Genomic DNA, 21,396 nt, shown 5'->3' on the forward strand with positions numbered 1-21,396 from the left:
CTAGTGTAGGGCAAATGTCATGCCATAGGTCACATTTAATCCTCTGAAGTCTCATTTTATGGCTGAAGAAACTCAAAATGTGGAGTGAGGTAATTTGCTTAGGGTCACATGCATACAAATAGGCAGAGAGAGAGGGAATTCATGTTCAAGTTCAAAGTTCATGCTCTTAAGGCACACTTATAGTACCTAACCCAAACCAGATGTTAAATAAATAAAACTTTAAAAACTCCACTAAGCATCTAATAAGTACCTAAACAACTGCTATGTGCAAGAAACTAAGTAATACTTGATCAAGAAGCCTTTAAAAACACTTGAACTGGGGCACCTGGGTGGCTCAGTCGGTTGAGCGTCCGACTTCGGCTCAGGTCATGATCTCACAGCTCGTGAGTTCGAGCCCCGCGTCGGGCTCTGTGCTGACAGCTCAGAGCCTGGAGCCTGCTTCTGCTTCTGTGTCTCCCTCTCTCTCTCTGCCCCTAACCCACTCACATTCTTTCTCTGTCTCTCTCAAAAATAAATAAACATTAAAAAAATTAAAAAAATAAAATAAAAACACTTGAACATTGCACAAAAAGTGCTTCTGAGCACACATAAGTTAACATTAAAAGCATAATAATATTAGTAAGATCTCTTAAAAATATGAAATCTCAAAGAAAAGTATAATGTAAAAAGGTAAGGGTGGGGGTGCCTGGATGGCTCAGTTGGTTAAGCATCCGACTTCAGCTCAGGTCATGATTTCATGGTTTGTGCTGACAACATGGAGCCTGCTTTGAATTCTGTGTCTCCTTCTCTCTCTGCCCCTCCCCAACTCATGCTCCATGTCTCTCTCTCTCTCTCTCAAAAATAAAAAGTAAACATTAAAAAAATTTTTTTAATAAAAAATTTCAAAAAGGTAAGGGTAGGGGCACCTGGGTGGCTCAGTCAGTTAAGCACCGACTTCGGCTCAGGTCATGACCTCATGGTTCATGAGTTTGAGCCCCACATTGGGCTCTGTGCTGACATCTCAGAGCCTGGAGCTTGCTTTGGATTCTGTCTGTCTGTCTGTCTGTCTCTCTCTCTCTCTTCCCCTGCCCCACTCATACTCTGTCCCCCTCTGCCCCTCAAAAATAAATAAATGTTAAAAAAAAAATTAAAAAAAAAAAAGGTAAGGGTAGAGCTGCTGGAATGGTGGAGTAAAAAGCTAATAAGCAAAGCCTCCCCCTCCACAAAAAATCAGTGATAAAAACTAGATGAACGTGTTGGGGTGCCTGGCTGGCTCAGTCAGTTGAGCATCTATCCGACTCTTGATTTAGGCTCAGGTCATGATCTCATGGTCTGTGAGGTCAAGCCCCACGTTGGGCTCTGCAATGACAGCGTGCAGCCTGCTTGGGATTCTCCTTCCGTCCCTCCCTCCCCCTCTCTCTAAATAAACAAATAAACATTAGATACAAAACAAAAAAACAAAAAAACCTAGGGACACTTGGGTGACTCAGTCGGTTAAGCACCTGACTCTTGGGTTTCAGCTCAGGTCATGATCTCACGGTTTGTGAGTTTGAGCCCTGTGTAAGGCTCTGTGCTACAGCACAGATCCTGCTTGGGATTCTCTTTCTCTGCCCTCTCCCCCCTGCTCTCTCTCAAAAAAAACAAAAAACAAAAAACAAAAAACCTAGACAAACATGTCAAAGACAACCCTACCAGGATTCTGAAAACTGACTAAAGACCTATAACAAATCGAAAAACATTTATTCAAGAAAAAATAGTGAACCTCAGGTAAGAACAGTGGAAGTCTGTGCTGTTTTAACAGCTCCATCTGTGGTAGTTTTACCAGTGGGGTTAAACCAGCACCATCACTGCCAGAGGGGAGTGACTTGATTAAAATAAGAATGCAGAAAAGTTCCAGATGCAGGGCGTATTGTTGAGAACAATAGGGATCTTGGTGGCAAACAAGGGGAAGGCCAATACTGCAGCAGCCAAAGATTGACTTTGGACAATTCCAAGGTTGACTGGGACAAGAAACAAATCAGCAGACTTGATGGAAGCTTAGCAGAGATGTCCTAAGAATGGCACAACCATGATGGGCCTTAATTAAGTTCCCCCTTATCCCTGGTGGTCTGAAAGGCTGTGTCCTTGCACAAAGCTGCATGCAGACTCAGAAAAGATGGCAACGACCCTACTTATCTACAGATCTCTCTGGCTGTGAGGTCTTTCACAGATACAGAAGAGCCATGGACATGAGAAGACTTGGCACAAACTAAAAGTTAGAACTTGTAAACGGCCTATGCTTTGAATTCATTCCTCAACCTACATACGAATTCATTCCTCAACCTACCTACAAATTCACTATCAAAGGGCAGAAGCTTTCATGGCTCTAGGTGTTTATGCACAACCTCTGACCAAGTCACTGGCTAACCATTAAGTTATACTGATCCAAGGGTGACCTCTAGGAAACCAGGCTTAAAAAACAAACAAGAATTGTGGGGGAAAAAAATCAGAGATATTAGCAACAGCATACTCCAGACTTCATGCAGGCAGGTCCTTAAAAAAATAAAGATATAGTAACAGACCCTCTCCCAACTGGAGAGGGGCGAGAGGTGACATAACTCATGAGTCTCTATTATCTAAAATGATCAGCTTAACAAAAAAATATTATGAAACATGCAAAGAAACAGGAAAGTGTATTCCATATACAGGGAAAAAATAGAATTGTTTTCAACAGAAACTATCTTGGGACACCTGTGTGGCTCAGTCGGTTGAGCATCTGACACTTGATTTGGGCTCAGGTCATGATCTCACAGTTCATGGGACTGAGCCTTGCATTGGGCTCTGTGCTGACAGTGTGAAGCCTGTTTGGGATTCCCTCTCTCCCTCTCTGCCCCTACCCTGCTCATGGGTGCACTCTCTCAAAAAAAATAAACATTAAAAAAAAAACAAAACAACTCTCTGAAGAGGTTCAGATGTTGGACTTAGCTGACAAGGACTTCAAAACAGCTAACACAATAAATATGTCCAAACAACTAAAAGAAACTATGCTTATAGAATTCGAGGAAACAATGATGACAGTGATTCAATGAATAGAGCATCTCAACAAAGAGATTATAAAGAAGACTCACACTGGAATTGATGGAGTTGAAAAGTGTAGTAACTAAAATTAAAAATTCACTGGATGAGCTCAACAGATTTGAGCTGGCAGACAAAAGAAATCAGTAAATGACAGATCAATAAAAATTGTTCATTCTAAAAAACAGGAAGAAAACAGAACAAACAGCCTCAAAGACCTGTGAGACGCCATCATAGGAACCAACACACATGTAATGGGAGTCTCACAGTAAGAGAAAAAACAATAAAAGAATGGCCAAAGGCTTCCCAAATGTGACTAAAATCTTTAATCTACACATCCGTGCAGTTCCATGAATTCCAAGTAGGAGAAACATAAAGAGATCCACACGTACCCATCATGGTCAAACTGTTAAAAGCCAAAAACCAGAAAATCTTGAAAATGGCAAAGAAAAACAACTCATCATATATAGGGAGACACACAGTAAGATTAACAGATGACTTCTCCCCTTAAACAATGGAAACCAAAAAGTAGTGGAATATTCAATTCAGAAAGCTAAAAGAAAAACAACAAAGAAATCTATATTCAGTGTTAGACAGAAATGTGATATGGGAACCCCTGCTGTATACACCTCCCATATGTGTGTAGGTGAGGCCTATGAATATGATGGAGGTCACTTCCATTATTAGGTTACATTTTGTGGCAAAGGTGAACGGCTTTTGTAGATGAAATTAAAGTCCCTAATCAATTTGACTTTGAGTTCATCAAAAAATGTTTGGGTGCACCTGACTTAATCAGGTGAGCCCCTAAAAAGAGGGTTTCAGTTCCCCTGAAATCAAGAAAATTTTTCCCATTGGCCTTGAAGAGGAAGGCCACTATAAGTTCTACAGCTACAAGAAAATGAATTCTCCCAACAACCATGTGAGCCTAGAAAGAATCCCAGGCCTTACAGGAGACCACAATCCTGAACAACACTCTGACTGTAGGCCTTGTTAAGATCTGAGCAAAGGGCCCAGCTAAGTCATGCCCAGATTTCTGACTCACAGAAACAGGCAAGGTAATATTTTGAGGTGCTACATTTATGATAATTTTTAATGCAGTAATAGGAAACTGATACATCCAACAAAACTATCCTCCAAAAATAAAGATGAAATAAGACATTCCCAGATGAACAAGGATTGAAAGTTAAGTAGATCTGCCTTACAAGAAATACTAAAGAAAGCCCTTTAGGCTCAAAAGAAATGATAACAGATGTTACTGGGGTCCACATGAAGAGATAAAGAGCAGCAGTAAAGGTAATTACACAGGTAAATGTATAAATGTGCTTTTCTCTTTTCTTCTCTTAGATGATTAAAAAGAAAACTGCATGAAACAATTATAAACCTGTATTGTTGCCCCCATAACATATAAAGATATAATACACATGACATAATAGAACAAAGGAAGGGGGAGGAACCAGAGGTATATTGGAACAAAGTTACTATATTTTACTGTAATTAAGTTAGCATTAATCTGAATTACACTGTGAAAAGCTAAGTCACTGTAATTCCTAGATCAAACACTAATAATTTTAAAAAGAATTTTAAAGGGTCTTAGGAATTAAAACCTAGAAAATATCTATTTAACAAAAAAAGCAATAAAGGAGGAATAGAAAAACAAAAATGCGACATAGAAAATAAGTATTAAGGAGTGCACTTGTGATGAGCACCAGGTGATATATGGGATTGCTGAATCACAGTACTGCATACCTGAAACTAATATAAACGCTATATGTTAACTAACTGGAATTAAACTAAAAACCTGAAAAAAAGAAGAAAGAAAGTATCAAATGTCAGAAATAAACCCATCACACCAGTAATTTCACTAAACATAAAATGATTAAACACTTCAATCAAAAAACAGATATTTTCAGCCTGGATTAAAAACTAAGATCCCGGGGCGCCTGGGTGGCTCAGTCGGTTAAGCGTCCAACTTCGGCTCAGGTCATGATCTCATGGTCCGTGAGTTCGAGCCCCGTGTCAGGCTCTGTGCTGACAGCTCAGAGCCTGGAGCCTGCTTCAGATTCTGTGTCTCCCTCTCTCTCTGCCCCTCCCCCTCTCATGCTCTGTTTCTCTCTGTCTCAGAAATAAACATTAAAAAAAAAAGTTTTAAAAACTAATATCCCATTATAAACTGTCTACAAGAGACACATTTAACATTCAAAAACAGAAATGGGTTAAAAGTGAAAGGTTGGAAAATAATATTCCTACAAAAATCGTAAGAAAGCTGGAGTGACTATATTAATAACAGGTAAAATTGACTTTAAGACAAGATAAATGAATAAGGACCAAGATTCTTGTTAAAGGGTCATGAAGAACTGCTTTCCTCCCCTGCTTTGGTAATCTGAAAGAAAAGACTACCATATAAACTTAAACAACTATGCCTCTTCCATTATTTCTGTTTCCATGTTTTTTTTTTATAATGATAAAACACACATTTTATGTTACAGAATATACATTTTTAAGTATACAGAATTCTTTTTTTTTTTTTTAACGTTTATTTATTTTTGAGACAGAGAGAGACAGAGCATGAACGGGGGAGGGTCAGAGAGAGGGAGACACAGAATCTGAAACAGGCTCCAGGCTCTGAGCTGCCAGCACAGAGCCCGACACGGGGCTTGAACTCATGGACCGCGAGATCATGACCTGAGCCGAAGTCGGCCACTTAACCGACTGAGCCACCCAGGCGCCCCTCAGAATTCTGAAGCATTAAATACATTAACATTGTTGTGCAACCATCACTACCATCCACTGCCATGTTTCAAATTTTTTTTTTAATGTTTATTTTTGAGTGAGAGAGAGAGACAGAGTATGAACAGGGGAGGAGCAGAGAAAGAGGGAGACACAGAATCCGAAGCAGGCTTCAGGCTCTGAGCTGTCAGTACAGAGCCCAACACGAGGCTCGAACCCATGAACCGCAAGATCATGACCTGAGCCAAAGTCAGATGCTTAACCGACTGAGGCACCCAGGTGCCCCTATCCACTGCCATGTTTAAAATAATATACTCTATAATAATATAAGAGATTCTGAAGAGTTTTGGGAGAAAATGCAGATTTGGTACTGTATGTCAGAAAACCATTTACTGAAATCGGTACTTTTTTTTTTTAAAGTAAACTCTGCCCTAACCTGGGGCTCAAACTAACAACCCCCGATATCATGAGTCACATGCTCTATTGACTGAGCCAGCCAGACACCCCCTTCTCTTTTCTGATAGTGCAATAGAAAGCTAGAGCCAACTCAATAATAATAGTAATAATAATAATAATAATAGTTAATATTAAATAAGACAGTATTTATTTTTATTTATTTTTTATCTGAGAGAGAGAGAGAGAAAGAGAAAGTGCACGAGTTGGGGAAAGAGGTGGGGGGTGGGGAGATGGAGGGGATAGAGAATCTTAAGCAGGCTTCACACCCAGCTCAAAGCCTGACCTAGGATTTTACCTGAGCCAAAATCAAAAGTTGGATGCTCAACCCACCCAGCCACCTAGGCACCCTAATGAGACAGTGTTTAAAGTCCATAACACACATCATTTAATTCTCATGTAACTCTAAGGAACATACTAACACTGTCATCTTTAGGATGGAAAACAGGTTCAGAGGGGTTAATTGCCCAAGGGCACTCAACAGGCTGAGCAAACTGGGATATGAATTCATGTTCATAATTTAAGTGTTCTTAGATAAACACTATCCCCCAAAGAACAAAAACAGTGGAAATTCTAAAAAAATGGAAGTCTATGCTATAGGGGTGCCTGACTGGCTCAGCTGGAGATGCACACAACTCTTGATCTCAGGGTCATGAGTTCAAGACCCACACTGGGCACAAGGATTACTTAAAAAAAAAAAAATCTTAAAAAAAAAATGCTGGGGCATCTGGGTAGCTCAGTCAGTTAAGCATCCAGCTCCTGGTTTCAGCTCAAGTCATGATCTCACTGTTCATGGGTTTGAGCCCCGCATCAGGCTCTGCGTTGACAGGGTGGATTCTGCTTGGATTCTGTCTCCCTCTCTCTCTCTGCCCCTCCTTCTCCCTCTCAAAATAACTAAAAATAAACTTTACAAAAAAAATTTTTTAAAAAAGGAAGTAGTCCATGCTATGTAGGTACGCAATAGTTTTGCTCCTCTGCTACAACCTCCCCCGCCCGACCTCCTCCCCACACATATAATACTCAAGTCTGTTTCCAGTTCTTTTCTACCATCACTGGGTAGGGAAAGATAGCCTCAGATGCTTAGACCAACTGGGAGAGAAGTCTAGCTTCCCTGAGAATGAAATCAGTCAAAACCCAACAAGAAAATGAGGACTGTTAGTCAGGTAGGGGTATGGAGCCCTACACAGGGACTGATGGAGAATGAGAACAACAAAATGTAGTATCAGGGCAAGTGTAGGAATTAATAGTAATAACAGCATACATAAATTAAAAGAATAAAATTTCTTGGCACGTTCTGACACAGAATATAGAATTTCTGACAGTACCGATAGCAAAAAACTGCCAAGATGTCTCTGAAACCACATGATACTGATAAACTGTGCTCTTTCAATAAAGTCAGGTGAATACAGAACAAATGCTAATGAGAACCACAAGCCATCAAAAATTGCCAAAGAGTGGCACAAAAACAGACATCCAGATCAATGGAACAGAATAGAGAACCCAGAAATGGACCCACAAACATATGGCCAACGAATCTTTGACAAAGCAGGAAAGAATATCCAATGGAATAAAGACAGTCTTTCGGCAAGTGGTGCTGGGAAAACTGGACAGCGACATGCACAAAAATGAACCTGGACCACCTTCTTATACCATAAACAAAAATAAACTCAAAATGGGTGAAAGACCTAAATGTAAGACAGGAAGCCATCCAAATACTCGAGGAGAAAGCAGGCAAAAATCTCTTTGATCTTCACTGCAGCAACTTCTTACTCAACACGTCTCTGGATGCAAGGGAAACCAAAGCAAAAATGAACTATTCGAACCTCATCAAAATAAAAATCTTCTGCACAGTGAAGGGAACAATCAGCAAAACTAAAAGGCAACAGACAGAATGGGAGAAGATATTTTCAAATGACGTATCAGATAAAGGGTTAGCATCCAAAATCTATAGAGAACTTATCAAACTCAACACCCAAAAAACAGATAATCCAGTGAAGAAATGGGCAAAGAAGATATCCAGATGGCCAAACGACACATGAAAAAATGCTCAACATCATTCATCATCCAGGAAATACAAATCAAAACCACAACAAGATACCACCTCACACCTGTCAGAATGGCTAACATTAACAACTCAGGCAACAACAGATGCTGGCAAGGATGCGGAGAAAAAGGAACTCTTTTGCACTGCTGGTGAGAATGCAAGCTGGTGCAGCCACTCTGGAAAACAGTGTGAATGTTCCTCAAAAAATTAAAAATAGAACTACCCTACGACCCAGCAATGCACTACTAGGTATTTATTCAAGGGATATAGGTATGCTGTTTGAAAGGCGCACATGCACCCCAATGTTTATAGCAGCACTATCAACAACAGCCAAAGTATGGAAAGAGCCCAAATGTCCATCGATGGATGAATGGATAAAGAAGATGTGGTATATATATATATACAATGGAGTATTACTCGGCAATCAAAAAGAACGAAATCTTGCCATTTGCAACTATGCAGATAGAACTAGAGGGTATTATGTTAAGCGAAATTAGTCGGAGAAAGACAAATATCATATGACTTCATTCATATGAGGACTTTAAGATACAAAACAGATGAACATAAGGGAAGGGAAGCAAAAATAATATAATAACAGGGAGGGGGACAAAACATAAGAGACTCTTAAATATGGAGAACAAACAGAGGATTACTGGAGGGGTTGTGGGGGTGGGTGGGCTAAATGGGTAAGGGGCATTAAGGAATCTACTCCTGAAATCACTGTTGCACTATATGCTAACTAACTTGGATGTAAATTTTTTAAAAAATTGCGAATGGGGTCCCTGGGTATCTCAGTCAGTTGAGCATCCAACTTCGGCTCAGGTCATGATCTCACAGTCTGTGAGTTCAGGCCCCACATTGGGCTCTCTGCTGACAGCTCAGAGCCTGCAACCTGCTTCGGATCTGTATCTCCCTCTCTCTCTCTCTGCCTCTCCCCTGTTCATGCTCTGTCTCTCAAAAATAAACGTTACAAAAAAATTTTTTTTTAATTTAAAAGAAAGTGTTGCAACAATTCAAACAATCTTTATAACAACAACCAAGAATTTAAGTTAGGAAGTTATAAAAATGGAAGTTCTCTAGGACATTTCAATGAATCTACACCTGAAGCTGTTTTTGCTTCACAGCTTGTTCAATCCTTTGCAGCCAACGCGGACTCCTCACCAACTTCAGGTATTTAAGAAAAGAAGGTATTAAAGTGTATAGTGCGGAACAACACTGATTTACGAAAGTGCTTTAAAATCCGTACGTAATATCCACTGGTGAGTTGCTTTTAGTTTGCCTACATGAGAATTTAGTCATAAAGACTTCAAAATGTTTTAATCTAACAGACTTTTTCTGAGGCCCTCATAAAAAACCCTTGAGGAAGTGGGGCAGGAAGGGATTTTGGGAAGCATTTCCCTTCACTGGCCACAGCAAGGCCTGTAAGAGACCCAACTTCAGTGCAGAATAGGAAATTACTTCAGGGGCCCTAATGTAAATATCCTGGGAAGGCCTTGGGGCTCTCTACAGACCTGAAAGCAAATACAACTGAAATCTGTCTGAACCACACAGATTTTACATCTACCTGTACAGGACTGAAGAAAAGGGAAATTCTATGCATTCTGAATGGCACCATTTACTCTCATCCCAGTTCTTTCGGTTAAGCTATATTAAGCTATAGTCTAACTACAATTTATAGATGTGTGCTCAATTTCCTAATATAAAACCATTATCCTACAAAGAAAAGTTTGTAACCTTTGGCTGGATTAAGAAATTTTCTCTTTTGGGGCACCTGTGTGGCTCAGTCAGTTAGCATCTCATGAACCATGAGATCATGACCTGAGCTGAAGTCAGACACTTAACTAAGCCACCCAGGTGCCCTCCTCCTTTTTTTCTTAAAGCATTAGAGATTTTTTTCATACATTTTTAAAAAATGTGTTTGTTTTGAGAGAGAGAAAACGTCATGCACACGTGAGCGAGAAGGGGAGGGGCAGAGAGATAGGGAAAAAGACAGAATCCCAGGCAGGCTCTGCACTGTTAGCATGGAGCCCAATGTAAGGCTTGATCCCATGACCCTGGGACATGACCTGAGCCAAAACCAACAGAGAGATGAGCCCCCAATTTTGTCTATCTTAATCAGCAGAGAACAGGGTGTGTTTGAAATCAGTGCATGCTTAGAGTTTGGCACAGAGGAACAGTGAACAGACTATGGAGGGACCAATGACTACAAGCACAGTGAAAAGGGGCAAAAAGGTTAAAGAAATTCAGGAGAAAAAGCCCTATATATATATACTGGTTCCTTCATATATGAACCATCCTGTATATTCAAGGCCAATTATCACTTATAATGAACTAACACAAGTCAACTTTCATTCCAGGGAAACTGGACAAATAGATGTCTGGAAGTTTGAATCTAACACTTTGATTTAAACAGCCCTACATGGCTAATGGCTACTATATTAGAACACTTTTAGACAAAGGCATATCCAAAATTCTAGTGAAAAGCAAATCGAAGAACATATTCCTTCTAAATAATCCACTGAACTGTATTCATAACTGATGGCCTACTCCAACCTATAAAGCCTTTCTCATATGTTTTACCATATTTTATATAATTAGAATTCTTCTACAATGCTTCCTTAGCTTTGACATTCTTAAACTTACTTCATATAGCAGCTCTGGGTGCCTTACATATTTGATACATGTATTTTTTTACTTCATAGCCTTTTATTTATTTAAAAAAAATTTTTTTAAGTAATATCTGTACCCAACGTGGTGCTCGAACTCACAACACTGAGATCAAGAGTTGCATGCTTTACTGACTGAGCCAGCCAGCTGCCCTTACTTCATAGTCTTCTAAGTTGGGATTTTTAAAATCTATCCTGTCACAAATGGATCTGGATTTTTTAAAAGAACAAATTATTCCTGCTCATTATAAATAAATGCCTGAAGTTAACATGCAGGTTTCTTTTCAAAATAGAAACCAAGAAACAACAACAACAAAAAAATGTAACATCAGAAGAAATTGTGTAGTTATACATTTATCGCCCGAAATACTTAAATATATTTTAGACTTTGAGACCTGGAATCACAAGTTGCTAAACTCAAAGTACTTTTCTCCTAATGTGTGCAGTAAATGGAAGATATTATTGCTTCCAAGACCTTGCTTGGAATTATGGAGGGTCAGAGGCCTAACAATAAGCATGACACCTTTTCTGAGTTAAATTGTAACCAAAAGCCAATAACCTACAGTATTCACCATATAGTACTCATAATTTTACATTTGTCTAGTTTTAGAAGTTGGTGCCTTCATATGAGAAGGCATAAGATCACAAAGATAAACCACTGTATCAAAGACTATGTGGTTCCTTTCTCTTATACTCAGTTTAAAAGAAAAAAAACAAAACTGCACTGGTCATTTAGTGGTATTAATCTTGACCTATATCTGAACAGCTAAAGTGACTTAGTCTTTTGGTAATTTTCTATTCAGTTTGGAAAAATAATCCTCTACAGCCTATTTAAGTAAAGTACCCAACTTTTTTTTTTTTTTTTTTTTTTTTAAGTAGACTCTAAGCCCAACATAAGGCTCAGACTCACGACCCTGAGATCAAGAGTTGCATGCTCTACCAACTGAGCTAGCCAGGTGCCCCTCTTTAGTTAAACTATGAAATATTTTTGACTTTATAATGAGTTTACATATCTTAAGTCATTGCATTTGTAAATCTAAGTAGACTGCACTTGTCAAAATATTGGGTTTTTAAAAATGTTTATTTATTTTTGAGAGAAAGAGAGACAGAGCATAAGCAGGGGAAGGGCAGAGAGAGAGAGGGAGACACAGAATCCGAAGCAGGCTCCAGGCTATGAACTGTCAGCATAGAGCCCAATGCGGGGCTTGAACTTGTGAACCATGAGACCATGACCTGAGCCAAAGTAGGACACTTAACTGACTAAGCCACCTTGGTGCCCCAAAATGTTGTTGTTTCTTACTATGGAATAGACCAACATCCCACAAGGCGGGAATGGGGAAAAACAGCAAGCAATCTATAGGTGGCAGGTGTGGGAATAATTTAAGGAAAGCCAAGCAAACGTAGATGCTTTTATCAGTGATAAAATCAAAGTATAAAGAGCAAAGAATTAGAAAGTGCCCATTCCGGTATTATGAGACACAAAGTAATTTTATAAAAATTATTTTAAGTCTTCATATGATTCTCTGATAAGAGATACTGATCTCACTCATTTATATTCGTGGCTCAAATTATATACTCATTCAATGCCATCAGTTAAAATGCTAGTCCTAACTGCCTACATAGTTTTATACAGCCATTAAAGAAAAGAAAAAAAAGGTTAATCATCTGTTTTCAGTATCTCTAATCCAACCCCAATCCCATGGTACACCCCTGTACCAGATATGCCATATCTTCATGTTTGTCTCCTTTCTCAACTCATCAAAATTAATTCTCAGGAAGAGATCAGAACTCATTCACATTGAAGACTGTCAAAACTAATGAGAAATCAAGTTTATTTCTTACAAATCAAATGAACTCTCTCTAAACTCTGAAGTATCAGGGAAAAACACAAAAAAAAAAAAAAAAAAAAGGAAAGAATGAAGAAAGATGATCAGAATGTTGCTAAAGCCACACCCTACAGGAACTAATCCCAATCACTTATTTGCTACTGTGGCAAAGCACAGTGTTCTCCCTAACTTCACAAGGCTGCCCAGATAGACTAAATTTCCCAGCTTCCTTTGTGGGAAAGGGCATTGGGCAGGAATATGCCTTCCCTTGGCTAGAAGATGGATGTGATGCTGGAAGCAGACAGTCAAGTCATGTACCAGCCCAGGACTGCCCTTGAGACCTCTCATGTAAAAAAATAAACTACTGTTGAAGTCTCCATGAGAACGGCCCAAACTGTATCCTAACTGATACAACCTTTCTTGCAAAAGCTACATCAAATGTCCCACTTTACCATCATGTCAAAATTCCTAGGCTCTAAATTAAGTATTTCCTTAAGGAAGTAAAACTTTGGTTGAAAGCCTCAAGTCATCTAATAAATCAGTAAACAGCTGTACCAAGATTATAGTATTGCTTTTCTTGGACACCATCTTTCTTATCTGATATTCAAAAAATTGCTGTGTCTGCTTATATAAAAGCAACACAATATGGTACAACATCAAAGTATCTAAAAACAACAGTTCAGTTTTGTTTGTTTTTTTTTTTTTGGTAAGCATGATTATGATGGTGGAGAGAAAATCTCTATGAACAAAGAATCACCAAGATAGCTAAAGGTTAAGTGCTTTTAGATTGTTCCACTTTAAAGACAGAACGGCAATACTAATAAAATATAGTAATTTCTTATATGGATATATATTTTGCATTTTCTGAACTCCCAGCTTACCTCCATGATTACACAGTGATATAGACAAGGATGGTGCAAGGGGGAAGAGATCTGTCTTGGCCGAATACAGTAAAATCCTCCCCTTCTTCCCAAAAACCTAAGCTGTACAAGTTGCTATGCTTTCAGCTACTATCTAAATTGCCTCCCCTCCAAAAACAGTTTTCTATCTTTGGCAAATGTCATTGGTTTTCCTCTCTGCTCTCGGATCTCTGTCAGGATGCACTGTTTTGTTTTGGTTAGTTGTTGATTTGTTTATTTCTATTTATTTAGAATTTGCCTTTTTAAATCCCATCATGGCTACCAATCACTGTGGTTCCATATATTTTTCTCATACTTCTCAGAGACAGAGAGCATGGTGCAACCAGGAACAAGCCTTGCTGTGTACCAGTTAAGTGCTCTTGGTGGGGTGCTTTTTAAACTCCCACTTTCCATATCCCACCCCTACCTAATGAAATGAGAATCTCAACAGTGTCCAAAGCTCCAGGTGAATGTTCACTACAGGCTCTGAAGGTCAGAAGAATCTAGATTCAAATCCAAGTTCTGCCATTTAATACCCATGACTTTGGGCAAGTTACTTAACCTTCCTAAATTTCACTTATTCATAATGTCACTATGCACCAAGCGCAGTGCCAGGTGTTGAGTAAGGGTGATAATGACAGTCCCTGTCCTCTAGGAGCTTATACTGGAAGATACAGGAACTAAAGAAAATCACACACCAGCAAACAACGTAATCCCAATAGGGCTACAAGCGCACACAAGAAGGAAATCCAGTCTAAATTCTAAGGATGAACAAAATCTCTAAAAAGGTGACAGTAAGGCTAAGCCCTACAGGACAAGTAATAGTAGCCAAATGAGGCCACTAAAGAAAAGACTGTTTTGTTTTGTTTTTTTAAGATTTTATTTTCTTAAGTAATCTCCACACCTAACGTGGTGCTCAAACCTATAACCCCAAGGTCAAGAGTCACATGCTTCATCAACCAAGCCAGTTGGACACCCCAGAAAGACTGTTTTTAACAGCAGAAGAAGTGTATAGATACAAGAGGCCTAGATAAAAGAGAATTCAGCTTCTTCAGGAGATACAAGTAGTTCAGTAGGACTGGAACAAAAAGTAAGAATGAGGGAAGGACAAGAAAGGATCAACAGGGACCCCAGCTTTTACATCTGCAAAACAGGATTATTATCTGTTCTCTTTAGTTACCTCAAAGATCACATTATACAGATTTAACAGTGCTCGCTTCAGCAGCACACATACTAAAATTGGAACGATACAGAGAAGATTAGCACAGCCCCTGCACAAGGATGACATGCAAATTCGTGAAGCATTCCATATTTATATATATATGAATATATATATATACACATACATATATATATATGGCACAATGCCTTGAACAGAATAAGTACTCAAGTTATAAATCTCTTCTTCAGCTTCAACACACACAGGAAAAAAAATCTCTTTTATAACATCATTAGCCAGTCAACAACACTTTCTCTTCAGGTCATCTCATCAGAGCACAAAATTTAATAGCAAGCTCTTTGCAGTTGTTCTCTCCTGAGTGCATCCGACCTACTGTGGATTACCGCATAGTGCCAACTATGGGATTTCCTTCAAAAGGTTCAGACACCTGAGGATGCTCCAACAGTAGGCTGTTGATAACAAAGGTTTTAATGTACTGTTTTGAATTAAATGAACTGTGGCTGTGAAGCAGTTCTGAACCAGGACCAGAATACTTCAAATCTAACCCTGGCTCTAATACTAGTTAGATAATTTACTTTGGGTAAGAGAGAACCTTCTGTGCCTTGGGTCCCTGATGTACTAAAATGAACAATACAGATAGAACAGTCCCTAATAACCCAATATAGCAAGGCCACTCCCTCTTCCCAACTTAAGGGATGGACTAAGTAAGAACAGAATCTTCAAAGCTAGTTATATACCCTTCCTTTTTATTTTTTTTATTTTTTAATGTTTATTTATTTTTGAAAGGGGGGATGGGGCAGAGAAGGAGACACAGAATCCGAAGCAGGCTCCAGGCTCTGAGCTGGCAACACAGAGCCCAATGCAGGGCTTGAACTCACAGTCTGTGAGATTATGACCTGAGCTGAAGTCGGACGCTCAACCGACTGAGCCACCCAGGTGCCCCCACATGCCCTTCCTTAACGGAGATACTGGATGTCAACCTTAGCCAGCAGCAAAGATGTGTATCAGACATCTCATGACCAACTGAGAAAGCTGCATAGATACTGCAGATGTCCTTTGGCACTAAAATACCTTGATTCTTTAAAATATTACTTTGGCCCTTTAATGATACATTCTTATAAATCCTAAAAACAAGTCCAAGAATTAATTTATTTCTCAGCTTCCAACCTGGATATTAATAACTCCCAATTTAAAATGAGAGGACTCGGGGTGCCTGGGTGGCTCAGTCAGTTAAGCCTCTGACTTCGGCTCAGGTCATGATCTCACAGTTTGTGAGTCTGAGCCCCATGTCGGGCTCTGTGCTGACAGCTCAGAGCCTGGAGCCTGCTTCAGATTCTATGTCTCCCTCTCTCTCTCTGCCCCTCCCCGGTTTGTTCTCTGTCTCTCTCTCTCAAAAAACAAATAAAAATCAATAAAGAATCTTTAAAAAAAAAAAAAAAAAAAGAGTGGACTCGCCTAGAGAAAAATCACCAATACAGGTTTAGAATGGCAAACACTATCAAGATGATACTTTTACTGACCATCTTTCTTGTCAAAATGTTTATCAAACTTTACTATTCAGCTTTATATTTTAATAAGCCTCAATTTTAAAAGGCTACTTCTGTAACTATATGAACTACATGAGGAGTTAAATGTTAGCTAAACTTGCTGCGGTAATCATAATATATACATATAGCAAATCATTCTGTTGAACACCTTAAACATGAACATTACATAGCAATTATACCTCAATAAAACTGGAAAAAATACTAGTACCATCATAGGAAATGTGGTACCTTAAAATATGAAATACTCTACTCAATATTTTTGGGCTTAATATGCAATTTACCACCTTCCAAATGGCATCACAACTTTCTACATGGAATCACACAAAAAATAAAAATTTAAAACAAACAAGCTACTTGGTTAAGTACTAAACAAGACGGCTTCTTCTATGCCACGCTTGCCTCAATGAAAGTAAACTTCCATGCCAAGAAAATCTAACAATTTTAGTTAATTCAACTGCACAGTAATACAGAAAATGTAGTTAATTGATAACTGCCTTTTAAATTAGAAGATACCCACATTTAGAAAAAGGTAACTTTTGAACACTTAGTATTATCAGTCAATGTTCAAGAGACTTATGTGCATTATCTCATTTAGTCTTACAATGTAGGTGCTATTGTTAGCATACCTATTTTACAGAGGGGAAGTGGAACTTAGATTGTGTACCTTATTCTGCTAATAAATGATAAATCTATTCTTTGAACTCAGGGCTCAAGAAAGATCCTTAACTTCATTCCTGTTTGAGACAACTGTCTCTAGTTACAACAGAAGATCTTAACTAATTCAAAATCCCCAGAAAATTAAGGTTACATTATAGTACAAACTTCATAAACAGTGACTGAATTTCCCCTTTAGACTTCTCTTTAATATGACAAAATAATTCTAGACCCTGAGCTTTCCTAAACCTTTCATCATTTATGGTGCTCTCTGCTGTACCTACCCATTAGAACAATTTTTAAAAACATTAACAATGTACCAATTATTTTCAAAAGCCCAGAGATACTAATCAAGTGATCCTAATAGTCTTAAACACTACCCTTAAACCAAAAGATAAATGGAGATTGGGAAACGTGCATTCTAAAGTGCCACCATCTAGATAAAATTACTCTGTAAATTAGAGTAATTTCAATCAGAGCCTATAAAATTGAACATTTTTCTCAAGACCAGAATTAGAGAGTAACTAGAAGATAGTTTAAGGGCCCAAACTCCACATGGCAATTCAACAGCAAAATGCAGGCAGTAGGGGCTAGGGACAGCAGCAACAGTTTAGAAAGGCAGTAATAAATAAAATTACAAAATGATTTACCTATTCATCTCGCTGGCCATTCTCCCTTAACACAAGATTGTAATTACTCTCAAAAATCACATGCTCCTTAAAACCTATTGTCTTTACTATATGGTATCCTAAGTTTCAAGCTAACACATTATATATTAAGAAAAACTCCAGTGGCATTTCATAAGCATTAGAAACCCACAGTTTTTTAGAGGATACTTGCATTTATGACTATAAACATCATTCCCCCCCAAAAAACTGATGTGGGTGTATACTTTATTAATTCCATAACTCATTAACCAATATTAAAAAAAATTAGTCTCAAAAATACAAATGAACACTATATTTTAAGTGCCACATCAGCTATTCAGTAAAGTATCAGATGTATTTTTTTTAAATAATTAAGCTATACTAGAGTGTACTTAATACCCTGCACTCAGCAACATAAACACAAAGTTATTAAATGGAGGAAGTGTAGGCAGGAGATTTTGCTTCATTTGCAGGACAGGAAGCACAAGCTATGGAAGTTTAGAAACAGGAATACCAAGTTCTGTTTTAGCACAAGAAAGGAAAACATGGTGGTAAATAAGGGTATAAGAGGAAGTTCTTCTTAGTGAACAATCTGTCATGTATCCAAAATCATACCAAAAGTTTAAAAAAAAAAAAAAAAAAAGAAAGGAAGGAAGGAAGGCCTTTTTCACTAGGCTTATGTGGTAAAGTACTTCGCTAAGTATCCTGGAGCCTGGAGTTTGCAATTTCACTATAATAAGACTGCTTATGGTCCACATTTTACACATCCAAAGGGACACAAGGGTGGCTTATAACACTAAACTGTTAGTTTCATATCTTAAAGCTTGATCATTAACATTTTCATAGCAATACATGATAAATCATTTTTATGTACATAAGTGTCACAATATGAATATACTTAACGCTACTGAACTGTACACTTAAAAAGCGTTAAGATGGTAGATTACAGGTTTTGGTTTTTTTTTTTTTTAACCACACACGCCGAAAGTGCACAAGTTAATGAGAAATTACTCAATTTATTTATAGTAACTTGTTATGTAAATTTCGATTACTCTGAAGTGAAATTCTTATTATACTTAATTTTTAATAAAACGGTTTGTTGTCGTTTTTAACAGCTAGATTCGTTTTATGTAATTAATTTTTAAAGATACTTCCATACACGAGCAAGTTCTTTAATTGTGAACTACAGTGAAAGTGAAGCATTATTCTCAATTAGCATCTTTCAAATCATCTGAATTACTTATTGCCATCAAATACTAGCTATGAAATTATAAGTGTGTTTCTACTTCAGCTGATTCCTTCATTCAGTGAGGTGCAAATCTCGAAATTAAGAGAGCAAGATCCCTAAATGAATAGGCTTTCTTAAGGCAGTTGTAATTTTGGATTGGGAAGTAGACAACACTTGCCACACCTCAGCCTTTAGCACGACTGTGGCCCAGAATGCTAAGGTCAATTCTCCGTTCTCGCCAGGCTCAGCCCTACCAAATTCGTCAGGCTTTTGTGAGCTGCCACTAGATTCTGTTCAGAAAAGTGTACAACCTAGATTACTTTGGTAGCTCAGGAAGGGCCTGGAACAACCAGCTTGGCCACCTCTGGAAAAAGTCTCCGGGAAAAGAAAACTGGGAAAACTTCAACTTTGCGCAAACCCCCTTTCAATCACATGTAGCTCCCCTCCCGATGAAGTACAGCGTTCTCGAAAGATCTACACCTTTCCAACTCAAATGTCATTCCCAGATCAGCTGCTTGAGGGGCAAGCGGCGCTCAACCTACGCCCTCTTCTTCGAGCACCTTCTCCCAGGGCCAGTGCTGGGCTCAGCTCACTCCGCAGCCCCCTTCCAAACCCTACAAGAAAAAGGGCCCTGGCCCAAGACCCCGCCCGTGGACAAGGCTGCCCGACCGAGTCAGCCCGGGGCTCCTGGCCGGGGCGGCTGTAGCCACCAGAGGGAATTCGATAGTGGGTTGGCTGGGGACGACCACGGAGGGCGGGAGGGGGGTCTCCCTGGAAGGGGAAAAGACGGCCTCACCTTGACCCTGATTTCGTAGGTGGTGAAGCGGCCCCGGCCGACCCCCACCGTCTGCGGGTTGCTCACATCGATCTCGAGGAAGTTGCTGGGCGGCCCGTAGGCATCATTAAGGTTCTGGGGCTTGGTGATCAGCCGGCGGGTGTCCGCCACAGTCTCCGCCATTTCGCTGCTGCAGCCGCCGCCGCCGCGGACTCCCTCCGCCCCCTCCGAGTTCCACCGACGCCGCCGCTGCTGCCCGCCGCGGGGACACCGGGCTCGCGCACAGCGGTCGCGAAGCGAACGAGCACGTAGGACGGGCGTTCACCCAGCGCGCGAAGCCCCTCCCTGCGTCCTTTCGGCTTCCGCCTCTTATGCCCAGGGGAAAAACAGCTGACTCTCTGGGACGCCGCGACCTGGGCTCGGAAAGCCCAGCTGAGGCCGCGGAGGGGGACTGCAGGCTAGACGGCGGAGGAGCGGCGGCAGTCACGGGACTTCTGGTCGCGAGCAGGTTCCGGCCAGACTACAGCGCCCATAATGCACCGGGAGGGCGCGTCGCCGCCTGGCTGCGTCCGTGATGCTGCGGGACCTAGGGGCTCGGGCGGGGGTGGGCGCTTCCTGTCTTTCTTGCAAGCAGCTTGGGCTTGGAGCGTTGGGAGGAACAACGGAAATGGTCTTCGAGGCCTTGCTGCGGGGACGAAAGTTAAACGGCGAGTTTTGGGGGGTGTGCCCGCATTCGAAACAAAACTGTCGCAGCCTACCAAACGTCTCACCGTGAACCACTGAAAATGCCTTTCTAGGCAACCATTAACAAGTGCCTCACGTCATGATTTTGATATCAACTTGACAGTTTGACCATACACGTGTATGGATTGATAAACGGAGGGAGATAAAGTAGTAGAGTGGAATACAGACAAAAGACCTTGGCAGATCACAGCACTAAGGTCACACCATTTGGGGACTGGTCAGCTCTCTAAAACAAAATAACGTAGTAAGTAGGCTGAAATCTGCCTTTCATGACCTATTTTGGGTGACCTGCAACTTTCTTCCCTCATTTCCCTAAAGTTCCAGTAAGTTCAAGACAAAACAAAAACGTATTTTTACAATATTTGAAATGAAACTCAGATAAGCCTTTATAAGAAATGAAAAAAAAAAAAAAGCTAAAACAAGTAGATGGTAGTTCATCTCTAGCACATGCAGATTTGGAACATTGAGGTAGAAGGATAAAAATCTACCTAGAGAGTTGTCTCTGTTTATGTCATAGCTCTGCAACTGTATCTACATTTTTAAAAGTATGTTGAGTTTCAGAAACCTCATTCACTTTAAATAATTGGATCTGTCCCTTAAGTTGAAAAATTGCCCAGATCATTGGCAACCTAATGACACTAGGAGCAGTTGGAATAAAGAAATTACCTTAACATGATATAGACTATTATCCAGAAAACTCAACATTTGTTGATTCAACACTTGTTTGTTGAAGGTCTAGTAGGTGTTTTTCAGTTGTACATGCTAGAGAGCTAAGGGCAAATAAGACTGGAAATTCTCTAAATTCATCAAGTTTATAGTGTGGTATATGGTCTATTTTGGGGGGACATAATAAGTCAATAAGTCAAATAAATAATAAATTTGCCAATATGGTGCTGTAAGGAAAGTAAAACTGCAAAAACAAAGAACAAAAAAAAAAGGAAAATAAAACTGGGATAACTTAATAGAGAATGAG

General features: G+C 39.6%; 1 protein-coding gene and 1 non-coding gene across 2 annotated transcripts in view; one reads left to right on the top strand and one right to left on the bottom strand.

Annotated features, from left to right (window-relative positions):
* SNX3 (sorting nexin 3) overlaps positions 1-20,135 on the bottom strand; it is a 49,889-nt gene extending 29,754 nt beyond the window's left edge. The window contains exon 1 of the mRNA XM_049654103.1: positions 19,701-20,135. Coding sequence (XP_049510060.1) covers positions 19,701-19,862 — 162 coding nt within the window. The 5' untranslated portion in view covers positions 19,863-20,135. The remainder of the gene's footprint in view (positions 1-19,700) is intronic.
* LOC125939256 (U6 spliceosomal RNA) lies at positions 14,858-14,964 on the top strand. Its single transcript, XR_007462997.1, has one exon. It is a non-coding gene; the product is annotated as a U6 spliceosomal RNA (small nuclear RNA).
* Positions 20,136-21,396: the final 1,261 nt, after the last annotated feature.

The sequence above is a fragment of the Panthera uncia genome (assembly GCF_023721935.1).
Source record: "Panthera uncia isolate 11264 chromosome B2 unlocalized genomic scaffold, Puncia_PCG_1.0 HiC_scaffold_24, whole genome shotgun sequence".
NCBI lineage: Eukaryota > Metazoa > Chordata > Mammalia > Carnivora > Felidae > Panthera > Panthera uncia.